We start from the raw sequence: 16,168 nt of genomic DNA on the forward strand, positions 1-16,168 counted from the left end.
GCACATTCATTAACAGTTTGAGGTTTTTAAGTCGCATTACTGTGGATGTCTTTATTTTGGTCTTGTCGGTAATTGAATTATCCAGCAACGTCCTCACAAATGTTGGGAAAACTAAAAACCTGCTATTTTGTGGACGGCCTTCAGCCACTGCATACTAGCGGCTGATAGTGCATGATAACTCAACCAATCAGAAAACAATAAATGAGTAGAAATTTTCGAAGTAAGCTTATATGTCCTGCATTTATAACAAACTATTTAGCACCTTCAGTAGAATTTTATTACATCTTTGCGAACAAATATACGCCTTTTTGCACACAGAACTTCGAAGCAAGCTCGAAGAATAGGTAATTACACTAGTGTTATGATCAAATTGAAGAAAAAATTGACTTCTTTTTGTACTATCCTACATAATCAATTTTTAGCGACGGGTTTTACTGGGAAAACACTCACTCATTAAATATCAAAATTTTGTCTACGAAAAGAAGCTAACAAAGAATTAATATTGCTATCTTCCTTTCTTATAACATAACCTTTGATAATTGCGTATGTGCTACACACTTTTCGTTATTTAAACCTCGTCGTCCCGTGTGAGACATACTTGGTTAAGTTTGTTTCAGCAATACTGTATGAAGGTTCACAGTATCACCATGTATATTGACTCACAGTGCTGTCAATTTATTTCAATTTGCTACCAAATATAAATATATCCCATGTAGCAATTGAACAGCAAAGAATGAGTCAGTTACTGTTTACTTCTCCTTCTTTATCAACCTTAAGGCGATGTAAGCAAAAGTCATCAGAATAACCGTCATTGAGGCTAAGGCGATTTCATTGTACCACAGATCACTCACGGAAATGCCTTGCGATGCCAAGTACTCATCTCCTCGACTAACACTTGAGTGAAAAAAAAATACAAAGAAACAAGTTAGGACTGATTCAATCGTGTGCAGTTCTAGAATGTCTAGAATGAAGCCAGACGCGCCTCAACCGTTTACCACCGTTTCGTTTACATGAAGTAACTATGAGTACTGGTATGACCGTCTAGTGTGGGCATAGTTAACAGAGGGGAATGGTTATGAAGCCCGGCAAACATCAAAGGGGCAAGCAAAGATACCAAGATTTATGTTAAAAGGTCCACGACCGAGCACAATCTTTTGTTTTGCATTCATAAACTATGCATGAATTACGTAACCAAAACGTTTCGATTGGTTAGTTCCTCGCTCAGTAGTAAACAACTATTGTGTTCTGTACACGGTCAAGGCAAAAAAAGACAACAAAAACATAAAATAAAGAACTTTGTCGAGGTTCATAGTCATATCCCTCTATTAACTATGGTGTGGAGCGGTACAGTTTTGCTGGGAACAAAGACCTTAGCAGGAGACGCAATTTGAGAGTACAATGCTATGCACAACAATAACACAGAAACACACCAGCTGATAAGGTTTCGAAGCTGGGCCTGTTATTGGACATGTCTAATAGCACCATTACTGTTCCTGAAAAGCCCCAATGGCGGGGGAGGTTCACTAAAATATGTATGTATGTGTGTTATTCTGGAGCGAATTCTGTATTAACCAAAAGACAACTGTATCTCACACAAAATGGAAATTTACACTTAATAACAAAAAAGTGAAAAGAAAAAAGTGTGCGAAGGCTGTAAGTGGTTTGATATTTAATGACACATATAAAAACGTTTATTTTCTGCCAGTTTTGACAGTGGCTTTTGTTTAGGCATACATACCATTGTCCAAAGACACTAGCATTCCTGGGACAAGTGAAATTCATTCCATGAAGTTCATTTATTTCAAGTGACTAAAATGGAGAGAAAACAATTTCGGAAGTTAAAGTTAGGCTTTGCTACGTCACGGTTTGCGCATCTTTACAAGTTTAGCCTAAGTTTTTCAAGCTCGTCGTTTGTACTTCTCTGTCCTTAACTATACTTGTTCCTTTATGATTTATTACTATCTCTTTGGTGTCTTTCTTTCTTAGTAAGCCACTACTTTCAGGTTTCGTTCAATTGAAAGATAATTTTACGCGTGGACAAAATAACTCAGACTAGCGTGACTGAGATCTTTTAAGCTGGGAAGAGTAGCACTGGAGTCTTCGTATGATAAAAGTAACGTTTACCCTCCTTTCATTCCAAAAATAGAATACAGTTGAACCCCGCCATTTCGAACTCTCAAAAGAAACGAAAATTACTTCAAAATAGCGGGAGTTCGATGTAGCCGATAGTAAATGACTGAAGGGCAAATCCAAGGGGAATGATTTTGAGTTTGAAATAACGAGGAATTCAAAATAACGGAGTTGGAATTAGCGGGGTCCAACTGGATAAGAGTTTGATGCATTACCTCTATAGCGTATCGAAATATACTGACGTATTTTATCCAAGAGAGCCAATCAAGGACAGAGTTTAGATTCACAAGCACCCCTCCAAAAACCTATGACAAAAATAAGAAAAAGGCGGTAATTGTGCTGATCCACAACAACTGACCATTTGAACTGAACTGATAACATGACAAGCAAAGAAATTGCCAAAGCTTTGGATTATTTACAGTATCGTGATAGTCACAATCATTTTAATGAGACTAAAATGGTATTTTGACAATGTTATTAAAAACTCTATCGTCCCAGAAAACTTCTCAACTATTGTAGCTAAGAAATGGAAAAGCTATAGACCCTGTTCATTTAAATTAGCCCAACTAACCTTGTTTGAGAGTAACAATTCTTTTAAATTATCAACTCAAAAACGAGGTTAGTTGGGCTAATTTTAATACATACAAAAGAATATAAAATTGGCAGCCATTTATGAATAGGGTGTATAGTAACAAAGAAACGTTATGTAATCTAAATCATAATTGGGTTAAGTTTCGAAGGTTGCTTGGCCACAACAGCATTGCATTCTGATTGGTTGAAGCGCGATATGCGAATGTTTTCTCCGGATCCAATGATAGCAATACTGACTGTGGTCCAGTACCTCCCTTCCTCGCTCCATATAAGGGTTAAACCCAGAAAAGAGAGTCAGGGATGCACAATCTTTAAACATATGAGACAACCTGAAAAAAAAAACATTGACATACCATCATGAAGACATACGGCAGGGCAATAAGGAGGTTAGCTATAGCGAAGGTCCGTACGCATGCGCTGACAAAGAAAGCGACACCACAAGCACAAAGGGAGGTCAAAAGCAGTGTCAAGGTAAAAATGAGAAATTTCGTAACATCAGTATCCAGACCTGTGACATGAAAATAACATTAGTATTAAAACTAACACATAAGTATTGAAAAATCATTCCATGAGCTCGTGTTGGACATGCGCAGTTCTGAGTTGGTTATAGTCAGCTCATATCCAACAAGTGCCCATGGAACAAGCGTTTTACTAAATAGTCTACCTCAGGTATTGTGGCAGGAATTTATTAAACACTATATTACTCTGTTGATACGATAACGAAGAACCCAGGCGACGGTACGAAAAGACGAAAAATCGTTGGCGTGTTCAGTGTTTACTGTGTAAGCTTAACGAAACCGGTGAAGGGGTAATTAAATGGATATTTTATGATTTTCAGCCAGTAATGCCTTATTGTTTGTTGGCTCATACATACAAAACGCTAGGTACTACTGGTTGTTCAAAAGACGTTTTATATTTTTGTGCTACTTGCTTCGTCTGTTTGAGTGGCATGTCCGAAAACTAGATAGAAGCTAACAGCGTTGACCACTATAATCGTGCACTTTTCATTACTTTTTAAAGGACGGATGACTCTATCGGTTGAATAAATCCCTATAAAGTGTCGACAAAACAACACTTAAATTGTTATCCACCTTTTGAACAACCAGAGTCTGACAAAGTAGTCAGTGGACACTGAGTACCTATCACTGACTAGCACACCATACCTGTCATAAAATAGACAATAGCTGAGAATCCAGCGATTGGAACAAGTCGCAATGGTATCAGATCACATATGACTTTGGCCAAAAAATAAACCGAGATCCTGTAATAGCCACTGGCAGACTCGTGACTGAGAAAAGAAAGAGACAAAACTTAAGTGTGTAGCTTTGCCCATTAGGGTGCAACGTAAAAGTGAGCAGGTTTACAGACTAATGTCAGAATTACAAAAATTACGATTGGTGCCGGTTAAAATATTTAGAATTATATTTGGAAATGTGTGGACTTGTCATTGACTCTTTTTCCTATAAACGCAATCAATGGAGCCGGTAGATACGTGAGAATTCTTAACTTCAATGACAGAATTCGCTGACAAGAGAGTGTAGACAAGAAGACTATAATTAAGGAGACGACCTGATTGTCATAAAGAAGATACGCCTGTTATGATAACCAGAAAAATATACGTACATGAATATTGGCCTTTCTTTGATAAACAGTTCCACTGCTGACAGGTTTCCGAATATCATGTTCATCACCAGGAAGAAAAACACACCAACTCTACAAAAAAACACCAACAAGGACAGTAAGATGATACCAGCTAGCGAGCACTATTCAAGAGCCGACATTATATACTTCCCCGTCTCCTTCCCCCTCTTTCCCCCCTCCCCCCCCCCCCCCCGCCCTCCCACGCCTCCTCCGCTCTTTAAAGTTACTTTGGCTGCAAGTAAGCACAATTATATAGCCTGCGTAGCAAGCGTTTCGCGCTGTAATTCTTTGCTCCCGAACCCCACAGAAACGCTTGCTACGTAGGCTAACAATTATATTTTCTCACGTGCCAAAGCAATACAATGTTCAAGCAAAAATCCGAGAAATGTGGTAAACGTCAACTGGCCTAATGCAAGGTACTCTGAAAGTGGAGGACATTTTTTTCTTCATTAAACCAACAGACTAAAACAACACGAACGTAAAGCGAAAATGGAAAGAGAATTAAAGAAAGGATAAGAAATAAAAGTGCTGATTAAACACAAACCTGTTTTGTATTCCGTGCTCGTCTTTCTTTAGTTGATAATAAATAGCACCGACAATGACGCCAAATATAATCATGGTGACAAACTGCAGATCAGAACAAAGTGAGAACTAAGGAAGGATGTACGACACTGTGAGAGGTCCAGAGGAGTACTAGTATCTACACAGATGGTCGTTTGACCTCTTATTGATTTGAAGAAATATCAATAAACGGTGTTTAATTTTACAGCCTGCAAAAGTGGTATAACGCTGTTCTTGTTGTTCTAGACCGAAGCCAAAAATAAAACAAACAAACGAAGGCAAGGAAAACGAAGCCATTTCAAAAACTATTGGGTATAGTGATCTGGCGATACCCGACACCAACGCATCTGTGGGTTTTTTGTTTCACTTTTTTTTTCCTCAGGACAAATGCCAAGCGCTTCGAATGCGAAGTGCTTATCAAGTAGTGCAGGCACATCTAATCTTTACACATCTGATGTTATCATAATCAAAATCCAATGCTAACAAAGTTTCTATTCAGTCTACATTCTCTGTAAATAGGTAAGTAGCATCACAGGGAAAAGCTTTTCCGCGTGACGGTTTAACCGACCCATAATGTTTAGTTGTGTGGATCAGAGCCAAAGAGGTAAAATGGCCCATACATAAAGGACAAATAACACTTTTTTGCGCAGATTTTTGCACCAAATCAGGTAGGCCACCAGATTCTGCTAAACTAAAACAAACTAAAACGTTACCATTACTGTTACCGTTCTTAAATATTCTAGGCTTTCACTTGGAAAGCACAAAAATTTCCTTCGTCAGTCCCGTTTCAATCCCCTTCAACCGTTGCACCCTTTATTTTGTTTTCTCTTTTCATAAAAGTTCAAGTCAATCTTTTGCAATCGATCCCTCTTCTTGATGGAAACACGATATACGATATCGAAAAGAAAAGATCAATCGTCAAGTTATTCAGAGCAATGATTTAAATGTCAAATGAATCGTTTCTTTTCAGACGCAAAACAAATCTCGACTTAGGCGGTTCATTTTAAGGGTCACACACGTCGTCGATCGTACACGAAACGCGAATCGCGCCAATCATGAAGAACTTTGCTCGGACTCCAGCAGTTTTCTTCTTTTTAACTGTAACGTGTTTTGGCGAAGGGACCATTTGGGAGACAAGGGAAGATGTTTATGAACGTAAGTAGTGCATATATAGAAGCAAAAGATGTAACAGAAGCCTATGAACTTCACAGCCTGTGAGTCTGCTCAATGTTGTTTACGTGGTAATCTCTGAAATATTTCTGTTATCAAACTGCAAAATGTCCAGAGCTGAAAACAGTTCCAACGGTGATTGCAATCCTGACTCATGCTGAGATGTATTCACTATAAGGAAAAACTGGCAAGAGGAAAAAAGTTTAACCATTACAGATTCGATTTGTGCTCACCTCACCTCCACAACATAAGTTCCTAATTAGCCATGTTCTAAACGAGCAAGGGATTGGGGTCTGTCCCTCCAAACTCTCGGTACCCAAAGCGACACTCGAAGCCATTTTGTTTCTCTTCGGTTGCTCGGAGGTGAATAATACTTTACCAATCACCAGAGGCCGCGCTCCTTTTGACCAGCACCAACAGTTGATACTAACTTAAACCTTTCCTTGAAACTTCAGCTTTAAGGAGAAAAATCACTACCTACCAACGAGCAAGATAATCATAGCGCGCGTGCACTATTTGCTGTTTCATAAAAGGTTTTGCGTTGCGCGGGACACGTAACAAAGTAAGTCGTTTGTTTCATAAAACTGCTCGCGGCGGATTCGTGGTTGAATAGTCTGTATAGCGAGAAGAGAAAAAAAATACAACGGAAAGGAAATTGTAAATAACTTGATAAGCTTAAGTTCTGTTAAACAGAACGTTATTGTTGATATCCCTTTGAGTGATTTTAGGTTGCTTTCGATTGCAAGAAACAATCGGGGTGGTAACTCTTTGCAACCGCTATGGCCTTCAACTTTTTTTTTTGTTGGCGTTAAAAGAAACCGATTACAGTCATTTTTTTCTAGTCTTCGTAGAGCGCGCGCGCTATGTTTTTATTTTGTTTGTCAAAGGTGTGACTTTTTTCTAAAAAAAAACAGTACTTCTGCGTGAATACACGTTCATTAAAATCTATTCAAAGTTTTAAAAGAATACCAATTAACAACACTAACTTATTGGTGTTTACAACACAACATTTCGACTCGCGCGTGCTCTGAGACTTTTTAGTACTTTCCGCGCGCTCACTCGGAGGTGATTAGTAAAGTATTATTCACCTCCGAGCAACCGAAGAGAAACAAAATGGCTTCGAGTGTCGCTTTGGGTACCGAGAGTAATGTTTTGGTCCGCTGATTATTCAGCTTGGGTGGTATATACTAAAACAATTATTCACCTCAGTGACGGTGAAAGCGGTGGATATTTACCTCGCCGCGATCCACCACTGTTCACCTCCACTTCGGTGAATAATTGTTAAATAATCAAAGTTGAATATAAACTGTTCCCGAATTTCGCAGAGCGCGCGCAAAGCGCAAGTAAAACAAGCCGCTAATAAGAGCGCAAAAATAAATTGCAAGAAGAGTTAATTCAGGTAATTTTGCAGGAGTTGAAAGTTACGAACTAAGATCTTAAGCTGTGTATGGGGCGAAATTTGAATGCTCTAAAATTTGGTTCTCCTTCAGTTTCAAGCAACAACTAATCAAACGTTGTCGATCAACCGTTAATGAGAGCAACCATGGTCCCTACCGGGCATCCCACGGTAACCACTTGCAACGGAAAAATCTTCCACTGCCACCTCCCCTGGGGAAAATTTGTCTTAAGTTTAGTCTTTCCGATGATTTGAATTTCCCGCTCGTATGTTAATCGGAAAGTTCATAAGCTCCCCAGGGCATTTTGAAGCTGTTGCCGCCATTGTCATCACTGAACTAATCACTTAGTAGTCCGCTTTTCTTGATAGGAAGAATCGCGACCTCTGGGCTGGTCTAACACGGGAAGTCCGCGATTCACGGACTTCCCGTCAAAACTGATTGGCTGCAGCGCTGAGAATACGAAACGAATACTCTGCGTATGCTAGGAAAATCGGGTCCGGCCAGAGGTCGCGATTCTTTGTGCTGACCAAAAGGAGCGCGGCCTCGGGGACGGGAATGTCCAAACCATAAAAAGCTCTCTTAAATCACAGCTTTTCAAAATTGTATTACTGACATCTTCGTGTTTGAACCAAACACACTGACAGTTGGTAAAGTTACTAACTTTTAGATGCTGTTTTAGGAACCAGGCTCAGTTTTTCAAATTACTGATTTTAACTTTTCGTACCCAGACCCTTGCTCGTTCAGCATATGTCTAATTGAAGTGTTTTGGTCTTATTTCTAAGGTTTTCAAAACGTGCCTCCACTACAAGAAACCAGGCAATACCTAATGAAATATTTCCTGGACCGTCAACCCGACTCAAGAGGCAAGCGATACACTCCATATTACGACATCATTTTTATTCTGGACTCATCGGCGTCCATTTCACAGGAACACTTTAATCTCAGTCTAATCACAGCTCGGAGTCTGGTGACGAGGTTTGCTCCTGACACACAGTTTGCTGCAGTGACATTCGGCAATAACGCAACTGTCAACTTCAATTTCAACTCGTCCAGGGTAAGAGGTTTGTTCCCAGCCTTCTCTTTGATTGCCTTCTTGGCAAGAACGAATAAATGAAAAAGCTCCGCTCACGACCGTCCTTAAACGAGTTTGGTAGGAAAATGTCCCAACAAAAGGCGTACTACTTAACTGCAACTTCCTCGCGTCTGCGTATCTTGCTCCTGTTTACGCGCCATTGAAAACCAGCCTATAAAGCGTTCAACATACACATGGAAGGTGATGGGTTCAACTCCCGTGAAGGCCTCGGAAATGTTATTTTCTGAGAAATTCTACTTGAGAACGCTTCTTCATTTATTTCATTTCTCTTATCATTATTTACCCAAAGGAATTGTCTACTTAAGATTCCATCATTTCTAATAAATGGAGGTATTTTTCGATTTCAGGGGTTTATATCAAACACACTGCTTCGTCCAAAAAGGGAATCCATAGTCCCGTTTGATCTACCCGTAGGGTAAAATACACTACTGACTTTTGTTGCAAACTGACTAGTTACAGAGGCTGCGGAGAAAAAAACTAACAATGTTATTGGCTTCTCATTTGCAAGGTCGCCATTGAAAGCCTTCGCAAAATTCATTACAGAGGAGGAAAGAAAAACACTTTGGATGCATTCAGAAAGACACACAAGATGCTCTTATTAAACCGTGACTCGGGAGTGCGTGACGGCAGTCGTAAGCGAGTGTTACTGGTGACTGACGGACCGTGTGAGCGGAACCTCAATGACACGATCAAGGTACAGAAGCTCATTTGGACGACCATGCAGATTAAGACTCTGGGACCAGAGATGTTTGTTGTTGCTGTTGGTCGCCGGATTCCCAGGATTGAAGAGCTACTTTTGATACCGAGTTCTACTGATGCGCATTTCTACCGTGTGGCCAACATGGCGGCATTTAAAAGATTAGTAGATGGGATTGCTACACACATCGTTTATCAAGATACAGACGATTACTTTCCGCTCCCATAAAACTGTTACAGCTTGTTACCAGGGCCGCTTACTGTACATGTTTTGGCAGTATCCTGTACCTGACCATGGGTTTGGTTAAGGAAGTCTTCAAACTGTACACTTCTGAATATTTGTTAACTGAATAAGATATTTCGAGGTTACTATTTGTGGGAAGAATAAGTACTGTTTCTTTTACCTGGAGAATGGAAGTCTGCGGATTTCTAATGATGTTTTTCACCGCTCGTCCAGAAACAGTGGCCAACTGAAACACAAGAAACAAAGTACAAGGTGACAATGCCGGGTACTTGAGCAATAATCACGCACGCATAAAAGTAATCGTGATAGATAACTAAGAGGGCAGCTTTAATGACAATCATTATGGTACTTAAAAGTAGCAACGATACCTTACATGTAACGACAATTATGCCTTAGTGACTGGTATCCTAACTAAAACGGTACATTTGTAAGAACGCTACCTCAGTAACGATACTATTAGTGTCGATGGTACATTAGCAAAGATGGCGCTTCAGTCACAATGGTACCTACAGCCCAGTTCTTATGTCTCGCCAACATCCTCGGAACACTGCCGGTTCCAGCATATTGGAACATTTAGTATCACAACCTTCACCAGGCATTAAACGCTGGCATGCGTACGAATTTGAGCTGAGTTCAACTTCGCAGGCATGTCGTCGGTCATAGACGATAAAAAATATTTTATGCCGAGACCGTTATCGGCGGAGGCCGACGATAAAATTTACAACGTATAAACTCGATCTTTCGCTTAATTCCTTAGAGTCCGACTTGATCTTTCCCACAATTTCTACCGGTTTGAGTATGTCTGAGCTCGTCAATAGGCCTGTCCACAAATATCCGGATATTTTTGGGGGTATTTCTATACTGCAAGAAAATTTTAAAAATTTTGGCCTACGTGATTCAAAGTCGGTGTATTTTCACGACAAAAATAAGTGTTATTTAGAGGGTTTTTCGAGATAGTTAAAAAAATTTTTGTGATATTTAGAAGATATTTTGAGAATTTCCGAAAAGATATTTAGGCCATTTTACGTGATATTCCTGGAAAGGCCTACTTATCAACTGGTGTCGCTGATCCAGACTTGAGTGACAATGCTCCAACAGTGATATTCAGAGAACCCTACCTGACTTAAGAAAGAAGTCGCATAGGTAACTTCTGTCTCATTAGAAAATCCAACGCTTCGAAGGCTGGTTGAAAATTCTTCAAAAATCGGTTGAGTTGTCTGTATAATTTTCCTGGCATGGTGTGAATTTCTAAACATCTCGGGTAAATTAGAAAGTTTTGACGAATGTTCCTCATCCATTGACAGCACTGTTGTATCTAAACACACAATAATTGTCAATGAAAATGCCAATATATAAAGTGTTTATAGAAGAGCCGTTGTCCTTTGTAGGGAACACGGAATGACGTAATGGTTAGCGCGTGGGACCCACGATGGGGAAATCATGGTTCACGGAGTCGCCCACTCTCTCGATAAGGGTAACTTCATTGGTTCTTGACAAAAATTAATAGATAACACAATTCCCTAGCTCTAAAAACAATTCAGGCAGTGTTTGAACAAATAGAGGTCCCAGAGAGTCTTACCGGGGTGGGTTCAACTCCTCCCCCGGCGTTGATGTGCTGTGTTCTTGCTTCTCTCCACATGTATACGGACGAGTTGTAGAAGCAACCTTACAAAACTGCTGAGGGTTACTTACCCTGGTGGTCACTGGAATAAGTGTGCTATCCAGGGAAGCTTCTTGCAAGATATAAAAGCTACTGGAATCCCACTCTGAACCCGATCCCGCAAGGTCGTCATGTTTCATTTGTTAAAGTAAAGCCAAGTGGCCCATTCAGTCGGAGCCTATCTGGGTTAATGGTGCAATGTCGCATTAAGCGCAGGAAGTATTTTTACTCCCCCCCCCCCCCCCCACCCCCGCCCCCCGCTGGATGGGATGCTAGTCAAACACAGGGTGGGATGCTAGTCAAACACAGGGTGGGATGCTAGTCAAACACAGGGTGGGATGCTAGTCAAACACACGGTTACCCCCAGCATTAAATTCGCCGGTTCCCATGTATTCACCTTGATGGAAAGAGGCAGTCTGACAGTTAAGTTTTGCCCAAGAACACACCGACAACTTGGTCCTGAGTTCAGCGCACTAAACCATTAGGCCACCGCGCTTCCACTTCGTAATTTTCAAGGTAATATGTGGAGATGGTTAAGCTTGGGTTTAAAACAACTTAAAACAGTATGAGCTAAGTGATTGAAGGATAGCATTACCTGAACTGTCACCCAGGCCAAGTCTTTGTGCCGCTTCGTGGTCAAATATAACATCCATGAAGAAATCTGCTGGATTATTGTGTTCCTCGCATATGTACCCTGAAAATTCAAATCAATTTTCAAATAATATTGTGATAACAGCTTTTTTAAAAGAGTAACATAAGTGCATGTTGAACAAAAACGCCTGAGGAGAATAATAACAAAAATATATTCAGAAGGGTTATATATTGCTAAATAACTGAGCAGTTAACAACAATTGCGTTTATGGACCTGTCTGTACTTTTACAGAGATTGTATTTAGCTAACTTTAGTAAATACCTTATTTTAGCTGAATCAGTGAAAGTAGTGAAGAAAGCAACTGTTTTACAGCAAAGGAATGGAGTTCGTTCGATTACGTTGTTATGTGCGCGGCAACACATGGAGCAATGCTGTTCATTTTCTGTGTCGTTTTGGTTACAAATAAGTAACTAGGCATTGATATTCCTTTATTTGTGTATTTCCCTATTGGTATTCGTAATGAATGAACTCCTAATCGTAGGCTTTATGTCTTATGAAAGGAAATTAACTTTTCTGTCATTTTTGTATTTTCCCCCTTTAATAGGACCACCCCTTTAATACGACCACAACTTTATGGCCAAAGGCGATCCAATTACCAGCATTAAATAAGTGAGGGTATCGTTTTAAGCTGTTACAAATGCCACTAAGATAATAGGAGGGTGGTTGGGTCAAAAATGTGACTTACTAGTGTTTATCAATGAAGTATTGTTAGCGAATTCATCAGGATTTCATATACAAAAACCAAACGTAAGTTTTTTACTGACTGAGTGTGTAATCTAAAACCTTTCCGGGATTATAATTAATAAGTAATTCCGCCTACCATTTTATAGTTAAGGAAAGTTACCTAAATCCTCAAAGTACGCAATTGCCTCGACCGAGGGACCCTGGTATACAAACTCGCCATTGGACAGCAGTGAAATGGTGTCGAACATTTTAAAGATGGAATAGCGAGGCTGGTGAATGGACATTATGACTGTGTTTCCTCGACGACCAAGCCTAGAGAATGTGCAAAGGGTACATAGACAATCTGAGGGGCACATACAGGCATATGCCAAGAGCAATGTCTAGAGATATTTCAATGACTTACAAATAGGCACAACTAATAAAATAAAAACAAACAACACTGTGAACAGAGGAGTGGAGCCTGAGTATTTCAGGTGAAGGAAAAAATAACAAATGGTCGAAAAAAGAATTTATTTCCTTGATAGGTTAGAAGTAGTTACGAGAACTTTCTCCGCGAGCTAATTAAACGTAAAAACTGTCGGCTAACTCCTCTTACCCCTGTAGAAGTTGAATGACAGACACAGCTGTGGATGCATCAAGACCAGTGGTTGGTTCGTCGAGAAATAAAACAGACGGCGACATAATCAACTCCATTCCAATGTTAGTGCGCTTCCGTTCTCCTCCAGAAATCCCCCGGATGAACTCATTTCCAACCTACGACAGCGAATCAGAGATAAGCAAAGGACAGGGGAATGCTTTTTACTTGTTTCCTTTGTGAACGAATGTTTACTGTCGTTAATGTTTACATTTTGCTTAATTATCACAATACTTTGCGTAGAAAGAAGGAATCATTCTACAAACAAACTGGCGCAATTTTTAGCCCTTAACGTGTTATATCGAGGGCTTCTTAACTCTCAAAAACCGAACCCAACGTTAACATGTTCGTTAATTGCGTAACGTAATTGGCTACTGAACTTATATGAAAGAGACCTCTCTGGCGTGAGACCTCTTTCTCTCTCTCTCGTTTGTCCAAACATTGTATTTGAAACAAAGTTACAAAATATACCAATGAAAAGCTACTTTCTGTCTTTGAAAGAAAACAAGAAGAGTGAAGATGGAGTTAGGTTCTATAGATAATGTTAAAGACACATTTGCCTACGCTGTTAACAGGAGGGAAACAAACCTAGAACGAGGTTATTTCTTTGAATGACACTTCTGCACGACTTACTCACTTTTTTTAACCTAACCATGACCACAGAGGCATGAACAGAGTTGAGTACTTGAGCAGAATGAACTTAATTGAAAAAAACAAACAAACAAAAAACAGCAAACCTGTTTCTTTTTTGTGTGTTTATTTTTTTCTTTTTTCTCTGACTTGACAGAAATGGATCCGCTATCTTTAATACTTAAGAAATACAAGAACTAATCTTGTATCTATACCACCTCGCTTATCACTGAATTTCTTTTCACTTTTTAACTCGGAAAATAGCCTAGCTATATTTCAAGTTGTATGTTAAGTGGCGAATTTCACTCCTTCACTTTTCCCTGTTACGTTTTTGCAGATCCGCTGACCAACGTATGAGGCTTTCGCAGTCGCTCCCGCACTGAATCGTATCGAAGATTCGAAGTTGAAGTCGTTGAGGTAGAGGTAACACGATTTCTTCAACGAGAATTTTTTTAAAAAATTGGCAATGTCTGTCATCTGTTCGTTGAATTTCTCACGCAGTTGCTCTATTTCCCGCCAGGGCTTAGCTTTGATGATCGAACGAGAAGCGGTACTTTCTTTCTGAGACAAGGTTTTCACGGTGTCACATCTCCTTATGTATTCTGTCACCGTTGCGTTTTGCGTAATTTCACGGATTTAACTGCACTTTTCTCCTCTCCAGCTTGACAAAATAACGATATACCGCATGAACTGTGTTAAAAGCTCAGCGCGGTGCCACTGTTTACGCACATATTTATGTGGTACCCAGATCTCCCACTCCCAAACAGCCATAATCCAAAACTTCGCTCAAATCACTGGATTTCTTACTAGCATTTTCTGCCCAACCAGACGAACATAAACTGACTATATGAAAACCTGTAAATTCGCTTAATAGAAGACAAAGGAAAATCAGGTAAATTACTCATTCAAATTCCATTACTTAAGCTCACTTCAATCCCACTCAACTGCATTGCAGACAGGCCAAACCCCAAGAGCAGCCACTACTGTGATTAAACTCGTGAAACGGCCTGAAAATATCTTATTGGGACCCAGCAGGTTATCCAGAGTACTGACCTATCGAACACCCTGCCAAGATGTTTATTTTTATTTCCCGATTCCCCACAGAAAACCAGCATATTTGTTAGTAAAGCTTGAAGCAAGACGTACCTTTGACTCCGCTACATGAAACAATCCCAGGTCACTGAGAGTTGCATCCACCCGCTGTTCTCGTTCACGTTTGCTCAGCTTGCCCGGAAGTCGTAACGCTGCTGAGAAATGAAGATTCTCCCTCACAGTAAGGGTGCCCATCACGACATCTTCCTAAAAGCAAACAAATAGCATTTTATAGCTCTTAGAGACCAAGCTTAGGTCTTGGTTTATTGAGTTCCACTCTCCTTCAAGTGTTGTACCCATTCAGGTGAGCTTATATTGTTGTTCCTAAATAAAATAGTTAGTTAAGGTGGCTCGGAACAGTTTCCAGCAGATAGAATTTGATGGGTCGTTATAACCACTCTTTATCACTTGATGCTACAATCATGATCTCAAAAAACTGCCCAATCATTGGTTAACCTTAAAGGTTTTGGAACTTTAATGTGGCTCTGAACCTTATGTACCGAATTTTTAAACTCTGCCAAAAGTTGCGTCTTATCATGCTTATTAAAATTTAATAAATTATAGAGAACAATTTCACTATGTCGTTTTTGAATTATAAGCCCCTAAAGCTGTAATCAAGGGTGTTTTTAGCAGGTCATATTGTTGCTATGGTAACATATTGTGTCACAGAAATGATAATAAAGTGTTCACCAATGAGGGCAGTTTTTTGAGACCATGATTGTAGCATCAAGTGATAAAGAGTTTTTATAATGACGTATCAAACTCTAATTGCTGGAAACTGTTTTGAGCTACCTTAAATCATGAGAAACTTAGTTGGGCAAACATTTCGAAGTTGCTGTCCATTGGTAGGGTTCACAAGACTCCATCTGAAGAGTTTACCTGTACAACATATCCTGTGATACACTTGAAATTACTAGGCTGTCTGACTCCATTAACAAGGACATGACCCGACAAGTGTTTGCGATCCTTTCGTCCAGCTAATATGTCAAGAAGCCTTTAAGAAGAAAAAAATTGACAAGAAATTAAAAGTGTTGTACATGTTATTTTTATAGCCTGACTGAAATCAGGGCAGGAAAAAGATTTTGAAATCCAGTTGCCCAGTGGGTCAGTACATTTCAGTTTTCAGTTGCCCCCACTAAAATATTACTTGCCCAATAGGCCCACAATAAACATGAGCAAAGTGTGCTTGGATTTTAAATTGATCCATGCTTTCAACTCATAGTTTTGCTCATCTTGCAGCCTTGATGTTTTTGATTGGAAATTATCACTAACAATACTACTGAGGCTAATTTC

General features: G+C 39.7%; 2 protein-coding genes and 1 long non-coding RNA gene across 3 annotated transcripts in view; 2 read left to right on the forward strand and 1 right to left on the reverse strand.

The window, feature by feature from the left end:
* Positions 1-16: 16 nt before the first annotated feature.
* The window catches only part of LOC110051287 (broad substrate specificity ATP-binding cassette transporter ABCG2-like), a 22,600-nt gene continuing 6,448 nt past the window's right edge, over positions 17-16,168 (reverse strand). Inside the window, exons 4-17 of the mRNA XM_020757320.2 lie at positions 15,755-15,869; positions 14,930-15,082; positions 13,115-13,272; positions 12,680-12,831; positions 11,779-11,877; positions 10,642-10,838; positions 9,684-9,749; positions 4,907-4,989; positions 4,345-4,434; positions 3,885-4,009; positions 3,075-3,229; positions 2,346-2,435; positions 1,739-1,809; positions 17-894 (exon numbers count right to left, since the gene is read on the reverse strand). Coding sequence (XP_020612979.2) covers positions 750-894; positions 1,739-1,809; positions 2,346-2,435; positions 3,075-3,229; positions 3,885-4,009; positions 4,345-4,434; positions 4,907-4,989; positions 9,684-9,749; positions 10,642-10,838; positions 11,779-11,877; positions 12,680-12,831; positions 13,115-13,272; positions 14,930-15,082; positions 15,755-15,869 — 1,699 coding nt within the window. The 3' untranslated portion in view covers positions 17-749. The remainder of the gene's footprint in view (positions 895-1,738; positions 1,810-2,345; positions 2,436-3,074; positions 3,230-3,884; positions 4,010-4,344; positions 4,435-4,906; positions 4,990-9,683; positions 9,750-10,641; positions 10,839-11,778; positions 11,878-12,679; positions 12,832-13,114; positions 13,273-14,929; positions 15,083-15,754; positions 15,870-16,168) is intronic.
* Positions 5,863-10,892, forward strand: LOC110051288 (collagen alpha-1(XIV) chain-like). Its single transcript, XM_020757321.2, has 3 exons — positions 5,863-6,078; positions 8,273-8,544; positions 9,092-10,892. Exons 1-3 carry the CDS (start codon positions 5,979-5,981, stop codon positions 9,506-9,508), a joined length of 789 nt encoding a protein of 262 aa, XP_020612980.2. The 5' UTR covers positions 5,863-5,978; the 3' UTR covers positions 9,509-10,892.
* The window catches only part of LOC149113473 (uncharacterized), a 13,382-nt gene continuing 11,614 nt past the window's right edge, over positions 14,401-16,168 (forward strand). The window contains exons 1-2 of the long non-coding RNA XR_016206817.1: positions 14,401-14,675; positions 14,888-15,179. This is a non-coding gene — a long non-coding RNA (uncharacterized LOC149113473). The remainder of the gene's footprint in view (positions 14,676-14,887; positions 15,180-16,168) is intronic.

The sequence above is a fragment of the Orbicella faveolata genome, unplaced genomic scaffold (assembly GCF_042242905.1).
Source record: "Orbicella faveolata isolate gen_17 unplaced genomic scaffold, um_ofav_v1 contig_15, whole genome shotgun sequence".
NCBI classification, from domain to species: domain Eukaryota; kingdom Metazoa; phylum Cnidaria; class Anthozoa; order Scleractinia; family Merulinidae; genus Orbicella; species Orbicella faveolata.

Bases quoted from the DNA above. Each gene is read 5' to 3' on its own strand.
- LOC110051288 (XM_020757321.2), top strand. From the start codon at position 5,979: ATGAAGAACTTTGCTCGGACTCCAGCAGTTTTCTTCTTTTTAACTGTA. The intron at 6,079-8,272 runs GTAAGTAGTGCA...CTTATTTCTAAG, and splicing joins AAGGGAAGATGTTTATGAAC to GTTTTCAAAACGTGCCTCCA. The intron at 8,545-9,091 runs GTAAGAGGTTTG...CTCATTTGCAAG, and splicing joins TCAATTTCAACTCGTCCAGG to GTCGCCATTGAAAGCCTTCG.